This window comes from Microtus oregoni, unplaced genomic scaffold (genome assembly GCF_018167655.1).
Source record: "Microtus oregoni isolate MIOR12 unplaced genomic scaffold, Mior012 000005F_ref0000423, whole genome shotgun sequence".
NCBI lineage: Eukaryota > Metazoa > Chordata > Mammalia > Rodentia > Cricetidae > Microtus > Microtus oregoni.
In genome coordinates, this window is record NW_024543064.1 from 31844030 (window position 1) to 31865628 (window position 21599).

Genomic DNA, 21599 nt, shown 5'->3' on the forward strand with positions numbered 1-21599 from the left:
CCCAGAACAACTTCCAGCCTTGCAATTCACATTTGAAAAAAAAGAATCCCCTAGCGTGTAGGATTTTCTTCACTCGTCTGCAACAAGAATATTTGTTTGATAGATTTTTTTTATTGTTATATTTGTGCCAAGTTCCAAACTAGGAGAAAATAAGCAGGAAGAAATGCCAGAGGTGTCAGTGAAGGCGGCCACTTCCCCAAGAGAGAGGCGGGAGGAGCCACAGCAGAATGGAGACTGGAGAGGCCGTGTGCAGCTGTTGGCCATGGAGCGCAGAGACGCTGGGAGGCTTAGAGAAGAACTGAGCCTCCAGCCTCAGAGCTGTGGGGATAGTTCAGATGACAGTAGCACCCAGGTAGGTTCTGCAGACACACGCTCTGGGCCTGGTCCCTCTGACTAGCCCTGGAGACAAGGCTAAGCATCATTTTTACCATTTCCTTTCTTGATGTCTGTTTCTTCTATAACATTACAGCCGTGGCTTGACTGGTAATAAACTTACAACCGAAATCTGAACCTGTTGATTCACTTCGTTATTGAAGGGTTGCTTTTTTAATTACGGGGGAGGAGCGATGCAGCCCCGTTGAGCGGGTTCTCTCCTAAATGCAGCCCTGTTGAGCAAGTTCTCTCCTCCTGCCTCCCTGCAGGTTTTTGAGCATGGCCCGTAGTCTCAAGGAGGACTCAGAAGGAACACATCTTCCTCCAGTGGGTGGAGTGGAGGGTTGGCAGCGTATGTCCCACCCTCCTATTGCAGGGAGCTTAGTGAACCAAGTGTTCCTTTTAGTAGAGAAAATGGCATCAGAAAATGGTTCTTTTTTTTTGGCCCCTTGCTATTGACTTCAGGTCTGCCTGAAAGAGAGTTAAAGGGAGTGGCCGCCAGCCCCACTTTGGTTCTTAATCTTATAGGACTCCGTTGTACAAAGTACAATTTCTCTGTAGATACCGTCCCAGAAATTAGCTTGTGAGCCTCAGAGGACTGTTGGATTTTCAGGTAAACCACCTTCAAAGGGCTGATGAAATGCCAGGTGCTATCCTTCTAGCCCAGGTTTCAGAGGCAGAGGCAAGAGGATCAAGAGTTCTAGGTCACCCTCTTGTTACTTAGTGACTTAGAGTCTAGCCTAGGCTGTAAGAGAATAAAAAAGGTTGACAATATGTACTTGAGAAGTAAGTCAAGGAAATGCTTTACAAAAAGGAAGGCTGGAGAGTTGATTCAGCAGTTTAGAGTGAGTATTTCTGGAGCTGGAAAGATGGCTCGGAGGTTAAGAACACTTTCTGTTCTTCCAGAGGTCCTGAGTTCAATTCCCAGCAATGACATGGTGGCTCACGACCATCATATAATGAGATATGGTGCCCTCTTCTGTCCTACAGGCATTCATACAGACAGAATACTGTATGCACAATCAATAAATCTTAAAGAGTAAGTACTGCTCTTGCAGAGAACCTGAACTCAAGTCCCAGAACCACAGTGGGTGACTCACAACTGCTTGTAACTCCAGCTCAAAGGGGATTTAGCATCTCTGGCCTCAGGGTACTTGTAGTCACATGCACAGATACACCCAGAGAGAGACATAGATCAACTTTTTATTTTTATTATTTATTTATTTTGAAGCAGTGTCTCACTGTGTAACCTTGGCTGGTCTGGAACTCTTTAGAGGCCGGGATGAGTCACAACGATCTGCATGCCTCTCCAGAGTGCTAGGACTAGAGGCATGGGACACCAGGACCTACTCAAAATAAGTTTTTGGTTTTGTTTTTTTGTGTTTGTTTGTTTCAGTGTTTTGTTTTGTTTCAAGACAGGGTTTCTTTGTATAGCCTTGGCTGTCATGGAACTAGCTCGATAGACCTCCAACTCATAGAGAGTCACCTGTCTCTGCCTCCCGAGCACTGGGATTAAAGGTGACCACCACCACCCATCTAGTTTGTTTATTTGTTGTTCAGAATTTTGTTCTTGTTGATTTGGTTAGTTTTGGGGGTCAGGGTGTTGCTTTGCCATGAGGCTGGCCTGAAATTCAATATATAGCCCAGGCTAGCCTCAAACTCATAGTCTTCCTAGCTCACTCCTGAGCAATGGAATCACTGGTGTGCCATCAAGCTCAGACTATATATTCACCTGCGTGTAACTTAATGTCTGAAAGGTAATTGCTGACTAATTTGTTGGTTTAATGTATCTTTCCCCTTGGTTTGAAGCACTTATTCATCAACACCTAGTAACTGAGAACAAAACTGGGGGAGGGGGGAGGGAGTGGAGGGACGGTGGTGGGGAAGAATAGGAGCGCAGGGAATGGGGTTGGATTGATCAGAACTTTATATACATGTATGACATTCTCAAACAACAGAAACAGGGACACTCTCACAATAATGGCACATAGACAGCTTGGAACTACAAAATACGCAAAATTTTCTAAGAAAATTTCGAGCCTCGCCACTTTGCGGAAGGGCAGATAGTTCTACATCTCACACAGCCTCTTGGGGCTTCATTCTAGCGTAGTTCCGTAGGTTTTTCCCTAATGACTGTGAGTTACTGAAAAAGTTGAAGTTCTTATGTCTTCAACCAAACCATTTTGTGTGGGATGCAGTGGACATGGGTGATGGAGCTAACGCCACGTTAGGGTCCAGCTAGATGGTTTGTGGTCCAGCAGGACCCGCTCTTTCTACCTGGTCATGCTAAGCTCAAGGTGAATGTTTAGCGCGTTGGAGGGGTGCCCAGCACTGTCGAAGCTTCCCCTAAGTTGAGAGGTTCTGTATCAAGTGAGTGCGGCGTCCACTCACACTCTCCAAGCAAACCACAGGGACCACTCTGAGTTGTCGTCATCTGCCTGCACATGTCGGTTGTCATAGAGTTCTCTATTCCATGCATTCTCTCTGTACTGGATAAGCTCAGTGTCTGAAGATGATCTAGAGAGCTGTGTCACCTCTATAAACAGAACCAGCACCTAAAGTCCACCTTACGGCAGCTTCCAAACAGACGCCAGCTCACATGCCTCAGCTTTGCCCAGGAAGTTGGCAGCCGGAGATCTCCCTCCTTTTCTTCCAAGACTGTTCTCTCTCTCATGTCTCCCAGGGGATGTGCGGCATCTCTATGGGGCTCACCACACAGCACTTGGAATAGTTGGGTTTGGGGATGTAACAATTGCTTGGTCTTGGTTATTCTGGGTGAAAGATGTGAAAAGTTTAGGGGAAAGATATTAGATTCTATTTTTTTAATTAAAAAGAAAATGTGTATGGGTGTTTTGCCTGCATGTATGTATGTCTGTGCGCCCTGAGACTGGAGTCACACATTGTTGCAAACCTCCTTGTGGGTTCTGGGAATCAAACCCAGGTCCTCGGAGAGAGTAATTTGTGCTCTAACCAGTGAGCTTCTCAATGTTATTTTTAAATGCAATTATTGACATGGTTTGAGTTGCATGGGCTCAAATGTTTGAATGTGTGGTCCCCAGTTGGTGGGAAGGTTTGGGAAAGATGAGATGTTGTTGGAGAAGGTATGTCACTAGAGACAGGCTTAAGATTTCAAAAGACTAGCCCCATTTCCTTCCCAATGTGCTCGCTGTCTCTTGCTTGTAGTTGAGATGTGATTTGTGCTCTTAGGTGCTCCTGCCGCCATTGTCTTTGCTCCCCCATCATGGACTCTAGCCCCTGGGACCATATGGCTAATTAAATTGCTTTTTTCTATCTTTCTTTCTTTCTTTTTTTATTTCTTTCTTGCTTCCTTTCTATTTATTTACTTGCTTACTTATTTTGGTTGTTTGAGACAGGGTTTCTCGATGTAGCTTTGGAGCCTATCCTGGAACTCACTCTGGAGACCAGGCTGGCCTTGAACTCACAGAGATCTGCCTGCCTCAGCCTCCCAAGGACTGGGATTAAAGATTTGTACCACCACCACCTGGATATGCTTTCTTTTATAAGTTGCCTTGGTCATAGTGTTTTATGATAGCAACAGAAAAGTAACAAATGGGGCTGGAGAGGTGGCTCAGTGGTTAAGAGCACTGGCTGCTCTTCCAGAAGACCCAGGTTCAATTCCCAGCACCCACATGGCAGCTCACAACTGTCTGTAATTCCAGCTCCAGGGGATTCAACAACCTCATACAGATATAAATGCAGGCAAAATGCACATAAAATAAAAATAAACAAGTCATTAAAAAATAAAAGTAACTAAGACCCCATACAATGTAAGCATTTGAAATAGGTGCTTCAGTTGTCACCTTAGAAACAGCGTCTGTCCTGTTCTAGCCTTTTTCTGTTGCTGGGATAAAACGCTCTGACAGGGGGGCTGGAGAGATGGCTCAGTGGTTAAGAGCATTGCCTGCTCTTCCAAAGGTCCTGAGTTCAATTCCCGGCAACCACATGGTGGCTCACAACCACCTGTAATGAGGTCTGGTACCCTCTTCTGGCCTGCAGACATACACACAGACAGAATATTGTATACATAACAAATAAATAAATATTAAAAAAAAAAACGCTCTGACAGAAGCAACTTAGAGGACAGGGTTTGGCTTCCAAGTCACAGTCCATCACTGAGGGTGGGCGGGGCAGGAGCTCAAGCAGAGACTGAAGGCGGCCTCTGTCATTCCACACAGCATTGCCTCTACTAACGCACTCCCAGCAGAGGAAGAACAGCAGAAACCATGCAGGAGCTCTACTTGGTGGACGGCACAGACTCCACCAGCTTCCTTAACCACCTGCCCAGGGAATGGTGCCGCCCATGGTCAACTAACAATCAATCAGTATCCCACTGTGAAAACAGAACTTCCTTCTGGAGTAGTTTGGCCAAGAGGGAACCCAAATTTGAATTTCCTACTTCCCTCCATCTGTGGTCTGCGGGTGGTCTATCTGTGGAGTGTGTGTGTGTGTGTGTGTGTGTGTGTGTGTGATGTATCCTTATTGCCTGTTTGTTGTGCCTGTATCCTGTGTCTGTGCCTAAAGAGGATTTCTCTGTATTTATTGAGTAGCACAGAAAATAAGGAATGGAATTTTTTTTTATGGAGTTCTTTACCAGAGCTTTACAAGCAAAGAGGTTATTTACTGACCCCAGTAGATCAAGAACTCACACAGATATTATCAACCTGTATCCACATGTTGCTTCCAACATTTATGGAATATTTATTTTGTTTAAGGTTGCTTTCAATATGCTAGCTATTTTCAGCAAATGATCACCACCTCCACCACCACCACCACTGCCACCTACACAGACACACACAAAATATAGCATTATTCTCTATCAAAGTATGGAAGAGTCCATAATTTAAGATTAAAACTGTGTATTTAACTTAAGCAGTAAAAGCCAGTTGTGTGGGAAATCCAAGGCATAGTAAGGTTGGTTAGATTGGTCTCTTAAAGGCAGGTTAAACCTAGGCTGAGTCCACAGTAGGACAGCAGGCTAAGTGCATCGTTTCTTCAGTTATCTCGAGGCATGTTATTAACTTGTGATCAGACAGAAGTCCAGGAGGCAGAGGCAAGCAGATCTCTGAGTTTGAAGCAGGCTTGTCTACAGAGAGAGATCCAGGACATCCAGGCTTACACAGAGGAACCTTGTCTTGAAAAAAAAAAAAGCCAGGCAGTGAACACCTTTAATCCCAACTCTTGGGAGGCACAGGCAGGTGGATCTCTGTGAGTTCAAAAGCCAACCTGGTCGACAGAGCCAGTTCCAGAACAGCTAGAGCTGTTACACAGAGAAACTCTGTCTTGAAAAGCCAAAAAAGAAAAAAGAAAAGAAAAAAGAAATTCTGAAGGATGCTTGGCTGAGGACATGAAGGGCTTGATTTAATAACTCATTTTATTGCCCACCCCATCCACGTCCCCGGATAGGAAGATGTAAAGCCTGTAGTTTTACTCTATTTCCATAATAGGAATGATCTTCCCATGAAACCAGCATTTGAGCTTTGGTTCACATTTAGGTTTTCATTATATTATTTTTTTTTAAACTGGGCTAGTGAAACGGCTCAGTAAGAGACACTTGCTGTTCAACCTAATAATGACCTGAGTTTCATCCCCAAGACCCACATGTGGAAGAAGAGAACAACCTCCTGAGAGTTGCCCTCTGGTTGCCACACATGTATAGCAGCATGCATGTTTACATGTGTGTGCAAATGCACACATACACACACACAAATTTAAAGATTAAATGTGGAACTAGAGAGGTGGCTCAACACTTAAGAGTGTCCACTGCTCCTTCAGAGGTCCCAGGTTTGATTCCCAGCACTCACATGTCAGTTCACAACTGTTTGTAATTCCAGCTCCAGGGGATCTGACCCACTTCTGGCCCCTCCAGCATCAGGCATGTAAACGGTGCACAGGCATACATGCAGGCAATGCCCATAGACATAAAATGAAATACAATTGTAAATTAAATGTTCTTTAGAAACTACAAAATATGCTGGGTGGTAGTGGCACATGCCTTTAATTCCAGCATTTGGGAGGCAGAGGAAGAGGCAGGCAGATCTCAGTGAGTTCCAGGCCAACCTGGTCAATAAAGCGAGTTCCAGGACAGCCATGACTGTAACACAGAGAAACCCTGTCTCAAAAAAAAAAAAAAATGGGGGCTGGAGAGGTGGCTCAGAGGTTAAGAGCACTGACTGCTCTACCAGAGGTCCTGAGTTCGATTCCCAGCAACCACATGTGGCTCACAACCATCTGTAATGAGATCTGGTGCCCTCTTCTGGCCTATATATATATATGTACTGGCAGAATAGTGTATACATAATAAATAAATAAATCTTTTTTTAAAAAGCAACAACAACAAAAAAAAAACTACAAAATAGTATGGGTTCCTGGATTTTTGTTTTGCTTTGTTTTGTTCGTTTGTTTGTTTTTCGAGAAAGGGTTTCTCTGTAGCTTTGGAGTCGGTCCTGGAACTAGCTCTTGTAAACCAGAATGGGCTTGAACTCACAGTGATCCGCCTGCCTCTGTCTCCCGAGTGCTGAGATTAAAGACATGGGCCACGACCGCCCAGCAGGTTCCTGGTTGTTTTAATTCTTAAGGAATTTTGTAGTTCTCAGACACAAAAGGGGGTGTTTTACTCTAAAATCTTCTATTCTGTTTACCTTTCATTGATGCGAGACATTAAGAAGGGTAGTGGTCCATACACATCTGCTTTTGTCCCCAGAATAAGCTGGCCTTTTCACGCCAGTGTAGAAGCTCTATGGGAGCATCGCCAAGCAGCCCCAAGTGTAGAAGCATTGTTTGTTGTAGGTGAACCCGCTGCTTATACAGGAGCACCAGGCTCCTGCAGTTGTGCTGACAGCTTGAGCCCACACATCACCAGTGCTCTCTCGAGTGCGTCTCTCTCTTAAAATGTTTGCCTCAGTACCTAACATCTGGAGAGAAAGCGAACTGCCAGCATCACGGGGAAGTGCAGCAGCTGCGACAGAACCTGCACCGCCTGCAGATCCTGTGCAACTCGGCTGAAAAGGAGCTGCGCTACGAGCGGGGCAGGAGCTCAGACTTCAAACAGCACAACAGTTTGCTGCAAGAGGAGAACATCAAGGTGAGTCCCCCAGGCACATCCTTTTCTGCCTGGCCGCAGCTGGGCAGAGCCAAATCGCGGTGCTCATAGCTCCCTTCTTCCACCTTCTCCAATGCCGATAGGGTGCGCATGCGTCTCCAAACAGGAAAAGGGGTATAGTGACAAGGTCTGTTGAGATCTTTACCTCAAACTTTCTAACGTTTGATTTAATTTCAGCAGTAACAGATTGGTTAATAATATTAATAGTTTGTCAATAATGTTTCAAAAATGCAGTATTGCCCGTGTGTCAGTACCCAATGAGAACACGAGGAGAATTGAGACGTTGCTCTGGCTTGATGGGAAGAAAAGTGAGTGCTCACTAGGAAAGGGGCAGTTTATTGATGCTCAGTCTAGAGTTCCTTCTTTGTGTTATCACAGAGATAAGGCTAATGATCATTTGTTTTCTATTGACCTTTGACCCATCAATTACAGGAAACATTTGGCTCTTAGGTTGTAATCTCTTCATACATTTCCGTCCCCCTTGAGGTCTGACTTTTACATGTCCCTTACCGTCTTTGGAGATGACATCTCTCTTGTCTTCCGGAATTAGTAAGAGCTCATTATTTCAGTAATGTCCAACTCGCGGCCGAAGCACTCTTTCCTGTGTAGTAAAAACAGTTAGGGTTGCTTCTACTTTTTAAAGGACATGGTACATGCATGCCCAGGCATTGTGCTAATGTACGTAAGCGCGGCTCTCTGGGAAGACAGCGAAGTGAGATCGCTCAGCTATAGGGACAGTGCATGGGTTACTCACGTCCTTATCTGGTCTGTTTCTATCTGCGCCGCGTAAGAATCAGCATCACTTCCATCCTCGCCAGTTCCTGACAAACTTACCTGCTAATCTAGTATATATGCATAGCAATAACTCCTTCAAGTTTATTATCATCATTCATAATAATATAGTTGCGCGTGTGTGCAATGTATATTTGTAAGTGTGGTGCACATGTGCCATAGCAGACACAGACAGAGGTCAGAGAACAGCTTTTGGTAATCAGTTCTCTCCTTCCACCGTGTAGCATCCAGTGGATTTGATTCAGGTCATCAAACTTGGTGCCAAACACTTTTACTGACCAAGCCATCTTGCCGGCCTCCATGTTTACTTTTAATCTTTGTGTGTGTGTATGTGCACACGTGTACACGCTTGCATGCTCTGGGCCTCCAACCCGGTGCCTCAGAAATGCCAGGCACACTTTCTACTTTTTAACTGCATCCCCAGCCCTGTTTTTATGGTTTGTGTTTATGCCCCATCTCTAGATCAAAATCGAACTCAAGCAGGCCCAGGAGAAGTTGCTGGACAGTGCCAGGATGCAGTCCTCGCTCACGGCAGAGTGGAAACACTGTCAGCAGAAAGTCAAGGAGCTGGAGCTGGAAGGGCTTCAGCAGGCTCAGAGCATTAAATCCCAGCAGAGCCTGCAGGAAAAGCTGGCTCGAGAGCAGTCGAAAGCAGCCGAAGCACAGGAGAAGGTAAGTATCTTCACACTCAAGAAGCAATGTACAGAGCGACGCAGTACGCCATGTTCACATCTAGAGCCCTGCTCCCTGAGGACCTTGAGACAGTCGTGTGCAAACCTGGACACGGGCTAATCTTTTTCTTTACTCTCCTTGTGCTTTCCTCTTTTTCATAATTTTAGTCCATCTGGCCCTACCATTCTAATAAGTTATATATTTTTTTAAAAAAAAAAACTTGGGGGCTGGAGAGATGGCTCAGTGGTTAAGAGCATTGCCTGCTCTTCCAAAGGTCCTGAGTTCAATTCCCGGCAGCCACATGGTGGCTCACAACCATCTGTAATGAGGTCTGGTGCCCTCTTCTGGCCTGCAGACATGCACACAGACAGAATATTGTATATATAACAAATAAATAAATATTTTTTAAAAAGACTTATGAAGATAAAAATGTAAATTCTTGGACTAGGGAGGTGGCTCAGTCTGTAAAGCACTTGCCCCACAAGCTTGAGGGCCTGAGTTTGGATCCCCAGAACCCACAGTGCATGCCTGTAATCCCAGCTTTGTAGAAACAGAAACAGTAGGGTTCCCTGGACCTGGATGGCCAACCAGCCTAGCCAGAGTAATAAGCTCCAAGCCAGCAAGAGACCCTGCCTCAAAAAATAAGATGGAGAGAGACAGAGGAGGATACATCATCAACTCTTGGTCTCTACACATCTGTACACATACGTGTGCATGCACACAAATGTACACACATATCTCTATCTATCTCTCTATATATACATACAAATATAAATTTATTTAAAACTATAACATGAACTTAAAACTGATTGAAGCCATAGTATATTTATATATTTTTAATAATAAAGAATTTTTTCTCTCATTTGAATTGCCTGCTTATATGGTTTTTATTTTGTAATCTCTTAAAAATAGGCTTATTTATTTTATTGTATGCATGTAGGTATGTGTACCACGTGCATGTCTGGTGCCTTGTTGACAGAGGCTGCTAGTCATTTCCCAACCACCCTGACTCGAAATAATCACACAGAAACTATATTATTTGCAATACTGTTTGACCAGTAGTTTAAGCATATTTCTAGTAGCTGTTATATCCTAAACTAACCCATCTCCTTTAATGTGTGCATTACCACGAGGTTGTGGCCTACCAGAAAAGTTTTAGTGGGCTCCAGCAGAGGCATCTATCTCCTGTGGGCAGCTACATGGCTTCTCCTTGACTTCGCCTACTCTGTCCTCTTTTCTCTGCTTGGAATCCCCACCTTGACCTATTCGGCTAAGTCACTGGCCAATACAGCATTATTTTGTAACCAATAAAAGCAACACATAGACAGAAGGACTTCCCACACCATTTCCCCCTTTCTGTTTAAAGAAAAAGGTAGGTTTTAACTTTAACACAGTAAAATTACATATAACAAAACAATTATCAAGCAAGAATTTTAGTTGCAATATTTATATCTACTTTATCTTTTATCATAACTAAGGAAAACTATAACTATCTGCTCTTCAACTCCATCAAAGACTGCAGTAGGATATAATATTACCTAAGTTAACATTTTAAGCAACTTCCAAAACTCTAGAATTGAAGAGATACCTCCCTACCTGGACAGTCACCCAAAATTCTTCTGTAATAATACGGGCATCCATTTTCAGTTTACTGGTCCATAGTATCTGGCAGGCTTTTCCATGAAACAGGAAATTTCAAAGACATTTCCACCTATATTGACAGTTTGTCAGTCACTTTCTTCTGTATCCTGAAGAATGTCTGACAGACTCATGAAACAGGAACCCCACAGGACCATCTCACCTTTAGGCAAGTTCAGCAGTCATTTCTCCATGGGTCCCGCGTGTTTAGCTCACGCAGCATAATACAAGCAGTTCAGGCAAGAGCAGTCTCTTGCCCAAATGGCCAACAAACTCTATAAATAGCCTTTTTGGTGCTCATCTTCCTCTTGAAGTAGATTGGTGCTGCCAGGAGCAGATGAGTCTCACCATCATGAAAAATGCTCAGTTCTTAAAAACATTTTAAATGCCATATTCTGTAGGTCTTTGAAAGGTTTAAAGAATATCTATCCGCCGGGCGGTGGTGGCGCACGCCTTTAATCCCAGCACTCGGGAGGCAGAGGCAGGCGGATCTCTGTGAGTTCGAGGCCAGCCTGGTCTACAAGAGCTAGTTCCAGGACAGGAACCAAAAGCTACGGAGAAACCCTGTCTCGAAAAATAAAAAAAAAAAAAAGAATATCTATCCATCTGAAATATATAGGTCCTTGCTATAGTTCAATTTAGTATTGAGTTTGTTGTTGAAGAGGGGTCAACCCCCCCAATAATGTTTCACTTTTTCATCCAAGATTTTGGACCTGCAGCAGAAATTAGACCATGCTCGACAAGTCTGCCTTTCAGATGCTTGTGTTTTGCATAAGAAACAACTAGAGGAGGAGATCAAGGAAGCAAGGAGCAGTGAGGCTAGGCTGCAGCAGCAGTGTCAAGAGGAGCAGCAAAGGAGGTAAGGACCACCAGGGTATGGGACTCCTAGGGTGGAGGGCTTACCTGGAGCACTGGGTAAACTGCCTTAACTGGATTAGCCTGTGAAATCTGACAGTTGCTTGCCTTGTTCTCTGATGTGACCTACACAAATTCAGACTTCATTGAAGCTATATTTTTTTATTCATTGGCTAATGTCCTTCTAGATAGTTCTAGATCATTATAGAAATATTTGGCATCAACAAACTGGTCAAGAATAAGAACCATCCCCCTTTTTCCCCTTTAACATAAGTGCTATGATTCTGACTTAAAACATTCTTTTGGAGACCCTGGACCTCAATGGCAGGTGCTTCTCATTTGTAGAAGTTCAGAATAAGCCATACACATTTTGAGAAGATATATTATCCACTGAAAACACACAGAGAGGTTCACACATACTTTGTAGCTCAGAATCCTATTCCCAGCTATAGTTAGAAGTTCTATTCTAGGACCTAGTGCAAAGTACTACTGAGTAAATATTTGTTGAACGAATGAATGTTTGAGTATGTTCCTGGCTTCATATTTGTGTACGTGAAGACCGAATACGCTCAATGAGATGCCGTGGGGAAACATTTGTCTTCTTAACCTTCCATGTCTTGCAAGTCGGTGGGTTAACCTGTCCTAGTGCAGTTAGGTCCTAGCTGGTAGCAAGTACTGGTCATAAGAAGGCAGCAGGGCATAGCCTGAGCTGACACAAGTCTGATGAATGACAGCACTTGCAGATCAAGGGGCAGATAACAGTAGCAGGGGCACATTGAAGAGTGCCAGCAAGCTTGCCACAAGTCCAGATAGCTGAAATAAGAAAACCCCCATCTTAAAAGTGATCTGGGGAGGCTCACTGGTTAAGAGCAATGAGGAATACTGAGAATTCAAGAACAATTGCAGTGGGTTTTTGATCCTACTGCACGTACTGGCTTTGTGGGAGCCTAGGCAGTTTGAATGCTCACCTTACGAGACCTGGATAGAGGTGGGCAGTCCTTGGGCTTCCCACAGGTCAGGGAACCCTGATTGCTCTTCGAGCAGATGAGGGGGGGGGGGACTTGATCGGGGGAGGGGGAGGGAAATGGGAAGCGGTTGTGGGGACGAGGCAGAAATCCTTAATAAATAAATAAATTAAAAAAAAAAGAAATGAGCTGTAAAAAAAAAAAAAAAAAAGAGCACTGGCCGCTCTTCCAGAGGTCCTGAGTTCAATTCCCAGCAACCACATGGTGGCTCACAACCATCTGTAATGAGATCTGGTGCCCTCTTCTGGCATGTGGGCATACATGGAGGCAGAATGTTGCATACATAATAAATAAATCTTTTTTTTTTTAAGGGGGAAAAAAGTGATCTGGGAGTTGGGTGATGTGGACAGATGGCTTAGTGGTTGAGAACACTTGCTGCTCTTACGGTGGACTGGGATTTGGATCCCAGCCCTTTACCAACACGACTAGTCCTCTTCCCAGGCCCTCATTCGTCTTTTCTGAGGTGGAAGTCTTGCCCAAGCTGGTCTCAAAGTTGTGGGATCAAGAGATGTTCCTACCTCCGTGTCCCAGATTTCTGGGACTACACGTGAGCCTACCAGTCTCAGCAGGATCCAGTGTCTGTAGTGGATATAGCGATGCCGCGCCACCTGTCCTTCCTTGTGGGAGTTGACATCATCCACAGTTCAAGAGTTCCGCCCATTCATCATCAGACTTACCAGATCTCTGGCACAGAGTTGTTAATGATGTTATAATAATATAATAATATCCTGTGTTGTCCTTTCAATACCTGCGGGACCAATAGAGATGGTTCACATCAATTTCTCTATTCTGTGCATCTTGGTTCTCCTCCCTAGATAGAGATTTTATCAACTGTATTGGCCTTTTCAAAGAACTTTCTTTTAGTTTTATTTCATTTTCTCTATTTTTTTTTCTGATTCCATTTGTCTGTCTACCTCCCCACTCCACACCTCTTGACAGGGTCTCATGTAGCCCAGGCTGGCCTTCGATTCACTATATAGCTGAGACTAGCATTAAACTCCTGATTCTTATGTTGCCACCTTCCATGTGGCATGGGGTTACATGTGAGCCACCCCACTTGGTTTGAGACCACAGAGTCTCACTTTGTAGCCCAGACTATCTCGGAACTCACTATATACCCAAGCTTGCCTCAAACGCACAATTCTTCTGCCTCAGCTTCTAGAATACTGGAATTGCAGGCATGCACCACCACACCTGGCTGAGGTTCTTGTCTTATTATTCTTTTCTTCTGTTTGTCCTGGGGTTCCAATCCTAGTCTTCCTCTGGCTTCTTATGGTGGAAAATTTGGAGTATTGGTTTTAGAGGTTCCTTCCTTTATAACATACATATTTACTGGTACCAGTTTCTCTGATGCATTTCACAAAGTCTGTATGTTCTGTTTCCGTTTAATTCAAAATATTCTTGACTCATCATGAAACATCCTTGCCTCTGTAACACTTGGGAGTCTGTTGACTCTGGACATCTGCGGTTTCCCGTTGATGCTGTACAGTTTCATAAATACTATCATTTTAAATTGTTGTATAGTAATCTCTTGCATAATGACAGTTAATCTTGGTTGTCAAATTTCCCCATCAGTGCCGCTCAGCAGTCCACGAGGCAGCCGTAGCAGGTGTCATGTGTGCACCAGCACCAGCACCTGCAGTGTGTGGAGTCAGCTGTAGCAGGTGTCGTGTGTGCACCAGCACCTGCAGTGTATGGAGTCAGCTGTAGCAGGTGTCGTGTGTGCACCAGCACCAGCACTGCAGTGTGTGGAGGCAGCTGTAGCAGGTGTCGTGTGTGCACCAGCACCAGCACTGCAGTGTGTGGAGGCAGCTGTAGCAGGTGTCGTGTGTGAACCAGCACCTGCAGTGTGTGGAGGCAGCTGTAGCAGGGTGTCGTGTGTGCACCAGCACCTGCAGTGTGTGGAGTCAGCTGTAGCAGGTGTCGTGTGTGCACCAGCACCTGCAGTGTGTGGAGTCAGCTGTAACAGGTGTCGTGTGTGCACCAGCACCTGCAGTGTGTGGAGGCAGCTGTAGCAGGGTGTCGTGTGTGCACCAGCACCTGCAGTGTGTGGAGTCAGCTGTAGCAGGTGTCGTGTGTGCACCAGCACCTGCAGTGTGTGGAGTCAGCTGTAGCAGGGTGTCGTGTGTGCACCAGCACCTGCAGTGTGTGGAGGCAGCTGTAGCAGGGTGTCGTGTGTGCACCAGCACCTGCAGTGTGTGGAGTCAGCTGTAGCAAGTGTCGTGTGTGCACCAGCACCAGCACTGCAGTGTGTGGAGGCAGCTGTAGCAGGTGTCGTGTGTGCACCAGCACCTGCAGTGTGTGGAGGCAGCTGTAGCAGGTATCGTGTGTGCACCAGCACCTGCAGTGTGTGGAGGCAGCTGTAGCAGGTGTCGTCTGTGCACCAGCACCAGCACTGCAGTGTGTGGAGGCAGCTGTAGCAGGTGTCGTGTGTGCACCAGCACCAGCACTGCAGTGTGTGGAGTCAGCTGTAGCAGGTGTCGTGTGTGCACCAGCACCAGCACTGCAGTGTGTGGAGGCAGCTGTAGCAGGTGTCGTGTGTGCACCAGCACCTGCAGTGTGTGGAGTCAGAAGGTCGCAGGGTCAACCTGTAGAGCACTAGGGGGAAAGGAACATGGATTCAGGAATAGAGCCACACGCCAGCCTTGTCCTAGATGTTCTTGGTGCCACGTCTCTCTTATCTCTGCTATAGAGAAAATTATTTCTTCCTTATGGCCTTGTTTTGATAGCAATGGGAGAATTAAGAAAAAGCTTCTGTTAGGTGGAAAGTTTCCTGCACAGGTCCTTTTACCTTACATATACATGACTGTACCTCACTACTGGATCCACAAGCTTCCTCTTGCTGGCACAAAAGTCATAAGTCTAGGACTCATTTGCAGAGTGTGGCAGTACAGAGTGATGTGATGTGCACTGATTGCCCTCAGGGTACTCCTGGACCAGGACATAAATGAGCTCCAGAAACAAGTGAGAACCTTGCAGGAGAAGGAGGACCAGCTGGAAGCAACCAATTCCCAGCAGCAAGAGGCTCTCCGCAAACAGCTGGAAAATGAGAGCAGAAAGTGTGAAGAGGTAAGAAAGTGGCAGCCATGCTTCCCCGTTTTCCTGTTCCCATAGACTGGAATGCACGTCCATCACTGCTATTTAGCCACTTACCATTGAGCACACTTTACCTACTGAATTTAGCTAGGGAAAAGAATCTACCCTAACTATATTATATCCAAGTGAAGGAGAGGGAATATGACCTCCCCGTAGCCTTCTGGGCTGTTTGGCTAGGCTATAAATTAAATTGGAAGGAGCTGGAGAGATGGTTCAATGATTAAGAGCGCTGGCTGCTCTTTTGGAGGACATGGGCTTGATTCTAAGTTCCTACATGAAAGCTCCCACTGCCTATAAATCTAGTTCAGATGGATCCTACATCCTCTTCAGAACTCCTCAGGCACCAGACATACATATGATTTACAGATATACATGCAGGCAAAAGATCCCTATACATAAATAAAAATGAATAAGATATGTTTTTAAAGATCAATCAACATAGGGCAAACAAGGAGGAGCAAGACCACTTTAATTACATGTATATGCATGAGTGTCCCACAAAACACAATACTCGAAACAGGTCAGTTGTCCAAAGCTTGTACAACATCCCGAGCTATCTAGAAAGGACCTTGGAACCTCTGGAGCACAATGGAGACCAGCTATGGAAGGGCACAGGGAGAAGTTATAGGGTGAAGAAGGAGTTGTCTCGGATACAGATAAATATCCAATAGGCAGTGGTGGCGCACGCCTTTAATCCCAGCACTCGGGAGGCAGAGGCAGATGGATCTCTGAGTTTGAGGCCAGCCTTGTCTATAGAGTGAGTTCCAGGACAGCCAGGGCTACACAGAGAAACCCTGTCTTGAAAAACAAAAACAAACAAAAATAAAATTGAAAAAGAAAGAAAGAAAGAAAGAAAGAAAGGAAAGAAGGAAGGAAGGAAGGAAGGAAGAAAGAAAGAAAGAAAGAAAGAAAGAAAATGCCCTACTTCTGGCTCTTATGGAGGCGTTTTTTCAGATGACTCCAGTTTGGGTCAAGTTGACATAAAACTAGCCAGCACATCGGGGCATATTCTGTTCTGCGGTCATGTTTTGGGGTGATGTGCACTGAGCCCCGTGCACTGAGCCCCAATACAGACAAGAAGGTATTTAATACATAAGGAAAAATACTTGTGCTGGGCGGTGGTGGCGCACGCCTTTAATCCCAGAACTTGGGAGGCAGAGGTAGGCGGATCTCTGTGAGTTCGAGGCTAGCCTGTTCTACAAGAGCTAGTTCCAGGACAGGAACCAAAAGCTACGGAGAAACCCTGTCTCGAAAATCAAAAAAAAAAAAAAAAGAAAAGAAAAGAAAAGAAAAGAAAGAAAGAAAGAAAGAAACTTGCAAAGCTGCTGGATGGGAAATCAGAAGGACCTGCTGTGGGCTCCCACTCTGGCCTCAGGGGATGTGATTCTGTCTTCCGGCCTCTGCAGGTACATACGCAGAGACAGACACACATATACACAAAAGCAGAATGCCTCAGGAAACATTTGTTTACATGGTTGCCCGCTTATTTAAAAAGGTCACAATTCAGAAATATCCAGAAGGAAGAGATGCCCCGGAATGTGGGACACATGCACTCTGCGTCCACCCTGTGCCTCAATGTGTTCACCAACCCACACTCTTTTAACTCCTAACCTCGTGGAATTTTATGGAAGTTTCTGGCTGAGGATTCTGTACAAAAGGAACTTGGAAGTGATCCTACCCCAAATAAAGCTGAGCAAGATGAAAGCTTTAACAATACATCTTGATCTGTCAGAGAAGTGGAGTCACAGAGCCTGCCTTAGTTAGGGTTCCATTGCTGAGAAGAAACATCATGATCACGGCAACTGTTACAAAGAAAGCATTTCATTGTGGTGGCTGGCTTACAGTTCAGAGGCTCAGCCCGCTATTACTATGGCAGGACATGGCAGTGTGCAGGCAGACATGGTGCCCAAGAGGTTACTGCTATGCGTTGCTATGCAGGCAACAGGAAGTAGACTGTTTCACTGGATGTGGCTTGAGCATATATCTGACCTCAAAGCCCACCTCCATAGTGACACACTTCCTCCAATAAGACCACACCTACCCAACAAGGCCACACCCACTCCAACACAGCTACACTTCCTAATAGTACCATTTCTTTTGGGGGACATTTTCTTTCAAACCACCACAAGGCCACTGCCCCCTGAAGCTGGAGAGACTGAGGAAATGGGGAAGGGCAGGAGGAGGGGGAGCCCGGTGAGAGCAAGGCAGGAAAGCCTGCACCGAAACTGATGAACTGTTGGAAACTCAGAGCACAGGGGAAATTCCGAGAGATTAGAACTCCAGGGGACTCTACAGTGTTGAGGCCCAACCCTTTTGTGGGCTTCACTTCCAGGTTCTGACTGATTATTTGAGGAATCTCTTCCTGGTCTCCTGGCAGGAGGGGTGTTTCGGGAGAGAGGCATCCAGAGTTCCTTCATAAGGGAAATTGTTTAACTAGAACCTAGCATGATGGAGTTCTGCCAGAACCTAACTGACCCAGGGCAAGAGAAACATGTAATCTCAGCCTACTCTGCCCCATTTAAGGAGAAGAAATGAAGGCAGCTAAGAAAGAAGCAAGTGTAAGGACCGTGGTTCAAAGGTGTCGCTAACTGGAAGATTCTGACCTACTCATAGGAGCAGAGAATGAGGTTCATCCATCCCCCTAGCCATACCAGCACACTAAATACCTGTCTCTGACAACTTCATCATGTCTGGCTACCAAGCAGAATTCACAAGACATATCAAGACACAACTTGAAGAAACTGAGTAACACGGCAGAATGAAGACCCAAATATGATGGGGATATTGAAATTATCAGAAGTGTAAGGTGCCTGTGATTAATATGCCGAGGAATCTAATAACGCGGGTGCATGGCGTATAAGAGGAGGGGCAGCAGAAACAGAGATGGAAAGTCTAAGAAGGAAGAAGAAAGGCTCGACAGAGAAACTGCAGCGGCGGAAGTCATGGCAGCCTGTGATGGGCCACATAGCAAACTACACACAGCTGAGGGGAAAATCCTGGACCCTGAGGAACTCCCAACAGAAACCTTGAAATCAGTGAGCAAAGGCGAAGGAACAGACTATCCAAAAACCGTGAGACAAATGCAGAACGTGTGATGGAAATGACGGAAAATCAAAAAAGAAGAAGAAGAAACATTTGAAATAATGGTTGAGAATATCCAGAAGTTAATGCCAGATGCTGAACCACAGATCTGGAAAGTTTGTAGAATGCCAATCAAGATGATTGACAGAAAAACTACATGTAGGTTCATAATGTTTAAACCAAACTTCAAAGAAAAGGGGGAAATCCTGCAAGAAGACAGAGGAATAAAATACTTTCTCAGACAAACAGAAACTGGGGAGTTTGTTGCCCGCAAACCGGCTTTGAAAGCAATGGTGGGAGATGTTCTTTAGGGGGCTGGGCAGTGATGGCTCATGCCAGGTGATACATGTCCCTGGGCACCGGTGGCAGGCACAGGCTGTTGAGAGTGTGAGGGGTCAACAAAGGCACCAGGTGGTGCAGCCATGGCAGCAGGGGAGAGCTTGGCTCAGCAGTTGGTCCGGGTGGACCCGGAGAAAACAGGATTGGACACTGAGAAAGATCACATTATTGAGATGGCCTGTCTGATAACTGACTCTGATCTTAACATCTTGGCTGAAGGTCCCAAGCTGATCAGCGAGCAGCTGGAGGAGTTGCTGGACAGCCCCTCAGACTGGTGCAAGGAGCATCGTGGGACATCTGGCGTTAGCAGCCACTTCTAGATGCAAATATCTTATGGGTCAAGGTCAAGAGACTTTCTTTAATTTATGCACGCATGTTATAAAAAAGCAAACTGCCTCCTTTCCTCCGCTACTTTTGCATCACATCCATGAACGTGGAGGCTCATGTGACCTCAGAGATGTGTGACTCTTGGCCCACCAGCAAGCCAGTGACGCCTCTGAGTGACCAGAAGTTGGATACCTTTTTTTTTCTTTTTTTTTCTCTCTTTCTTTTTTTTTTTCCCCCGAGACAAGGTTCCTCTGTGTAGCTTACTGTCCTGGAACTTGCTCTGTAGACCAGGCTGGCCTCAATTTCAGAGATCCGCCTGCCTCTGCCTCCTGAGTGCTAGGATTAAAGGCACGTGCCACCACTCCCTGGCTAGTTGCATATCTTCTAATTCAATTCAATTCGGACACAATCACCCTGAAGACTGTTTCATCAGACCTATGGGTTAGAATTCAGTCCTCATGATTTCAGACCCAGGGGCAAGGCTGTGCCTCCAGAATTACTTGTCTCCCCTCACCCCTTTTTTAAGACAGGGTCTCGTGTGGCACCAGCTAACCTCAAATTCTTATGTGGCTGAAAATGCCTTTGACCAGTTGCTAGGATTATTAAGTAAATTCCCCTCATGTAGTTTTATGCTAGGCTGGGAATCCAACTTAAGACTTAGTGCACAGCCAGGCAGTGGTGGTGCACACCTTTAATTCCAGCACTCAGGAGGCAGAGATAGGCTAATCTCTGAGTTCAAGACCAGCCTGGTCTACAGAGTGAGTTCTAGGACAGGCTCTAAAGCTACAGAGAAACTATGTCTCGAAAAACCAAAAAATAAAAAAATAAATAAAGACTTAGTGCACTAGTCTTTAGCACCCCGCCAGAGGAGCCACTTCCCCTGCCTGGCAGAATTTCTGACCAACCAGAAATGGACCTCTTGAAACTCAGTCACTTTGCTAGGGCACTCACACAACACAGAGTTCGCTACACTTCTGTTTCCTGGTTTGTTATAAAGGGCATTTTAAAGGTTAGAAATAGGCAACCAGACAAGGGGACACATGGGGTGAGGTCCCGAATGGTTCTGAGCCAAGAGCTCCTGTCTCCCTGCAGTAGGGGTGAACCAGCTCCCAGCACATGGAGGAGTACTTTTCATCTCTCTGTTTTCAGCGGTCCCTAGGCTCATCAGGGTTTATGTGGGGACTTCTATGCCCAGGCACAGACTTCCCACCATCACCCCCCCCCGCCCCCCGCCTTTTGTTTGTCTTTTTCAGTATGTCAAGAGCAACCAGGAACTGTCAGAGAAACTATCAAAGTTACAGCAAGAAAAGGATGCTCTCTGGCAAGAACACGGGAGGTTTTTGGAGCAACTTGGTGAGCATGTGAGGTAAACAAAGCTGGTTCCCTGTGGGCAAACAGGACACAGGGGCTGTTCTGCCGAAACAAAGAAACAAACAAACCAGAGCAATCACACTGATGGGGCCATCAACAGGATTTCCCTGTCCCATCTACACTCTGTTCCAAGGAAAATGCTGGACCCAATTCCTTCCTGAGAAGAGGGACTTAACTGTTTCCTGAGCTCTCTGTCTATATTTTGCTTTCTTCAGATATACCCTCTCACTGTCTTCAAGGGTTTTCCCTACAGTCTTTAATATTTACTTATTTGTTTTTAAATTTCTGTGTATGTGTGTGAGTCTGCATACATTCATGTGCACTCTGTGGGAGCCCTCGGGGGCCAGTAGAGGGTGTCAGAACCCCTGGAATAGGAGTTACCCATGCTTGTGAGCTGCCATGTGGGGGCTGGGAACTGAACTGGTGTCCTCTAGAAGAGCAACAGGCATGCCTAACCACTGAGCCATTTCTCCAGTCTCTCTCTTACTTCCTTTCCTCGGTCTGGACAGTATGTGCACTGGACGCCTGACAACCTGGGAGCTCAAAAGTTGAAACTTTGGTTTATACTTGGCCAAGCACATTAGCCATCACTACCTGTCACCTGCCTCCGTGGAGCCTTCCTGGGACCTCCCTGAGGCCAGGCACAAGTCTCACTATCGCACTACTAGCAACAAATCGTCAGCATGCTGGTACCAACCTGCTACAGAACTCCCCCTACTGGTGGTTATAAAACTTCACTATTTTACTCAGTGTATTTCATGCTTTAGCCAGCAGTTGGCGCCAGACAGTGCAAAGAGCAAAAAAATGCAAGCGGAAAAGCTTTGCTGGCTCTGGACCTGCGGGAATCCGCCAGCCATCCCGCCACAGCCCTGATTCTGTTTGGAATGACTCAGTGGTCCAATAAGTGAATA

The 21599-nt window shown here is 45.6% G+C and overlaps 1 protein-coding gene across 9 annotated transcripts in view; it reads left to right on the top strand.

Annotated features, from left to right (window-relative positions):
* The window catches only part of Ccdc30 (coiled-coil domain containing 30), an 82074-nt gene that overhangs the window by 48980 nt on the left and 11495 nt on the right, over nucleotides 1-21599 (top strand). For 7 of the 9 annotated variants that reach the window (XM_041652215.1, XM_041652218.1, XM_041652217.1 and 4 more), the window contains 6 exons: nucleotides 133-352; nucleotides 7295-7474; nucleotides 8747-8956; nucleotides 11299-11453; nucleotides 15399-15543; nucleotides 20571-20683. In XM_041652215.1, the coding sequence (XP_041508149.1) occupies nucleotides 133-352; nucleotides 7295-7474; nucleotides 8747-8956; nucleotides 11299-11453; nucleotides 15399-15543; nucleotides 20571-20683 (1023 nt within the window). Of the gene's footprint in view, nucleotides 1-132; nucleotides 398-7294; nucleotides 7475-8746; nucleotides 8957-11298; nucleotides 11454-15398; nucleotides 15544-20570; nucleotides 20684-21599 lie in introns of those variants that run through there. The other 2 variants (XM_041652220.1, XM_041652224.1) reach the window with 2 other exon arrangements.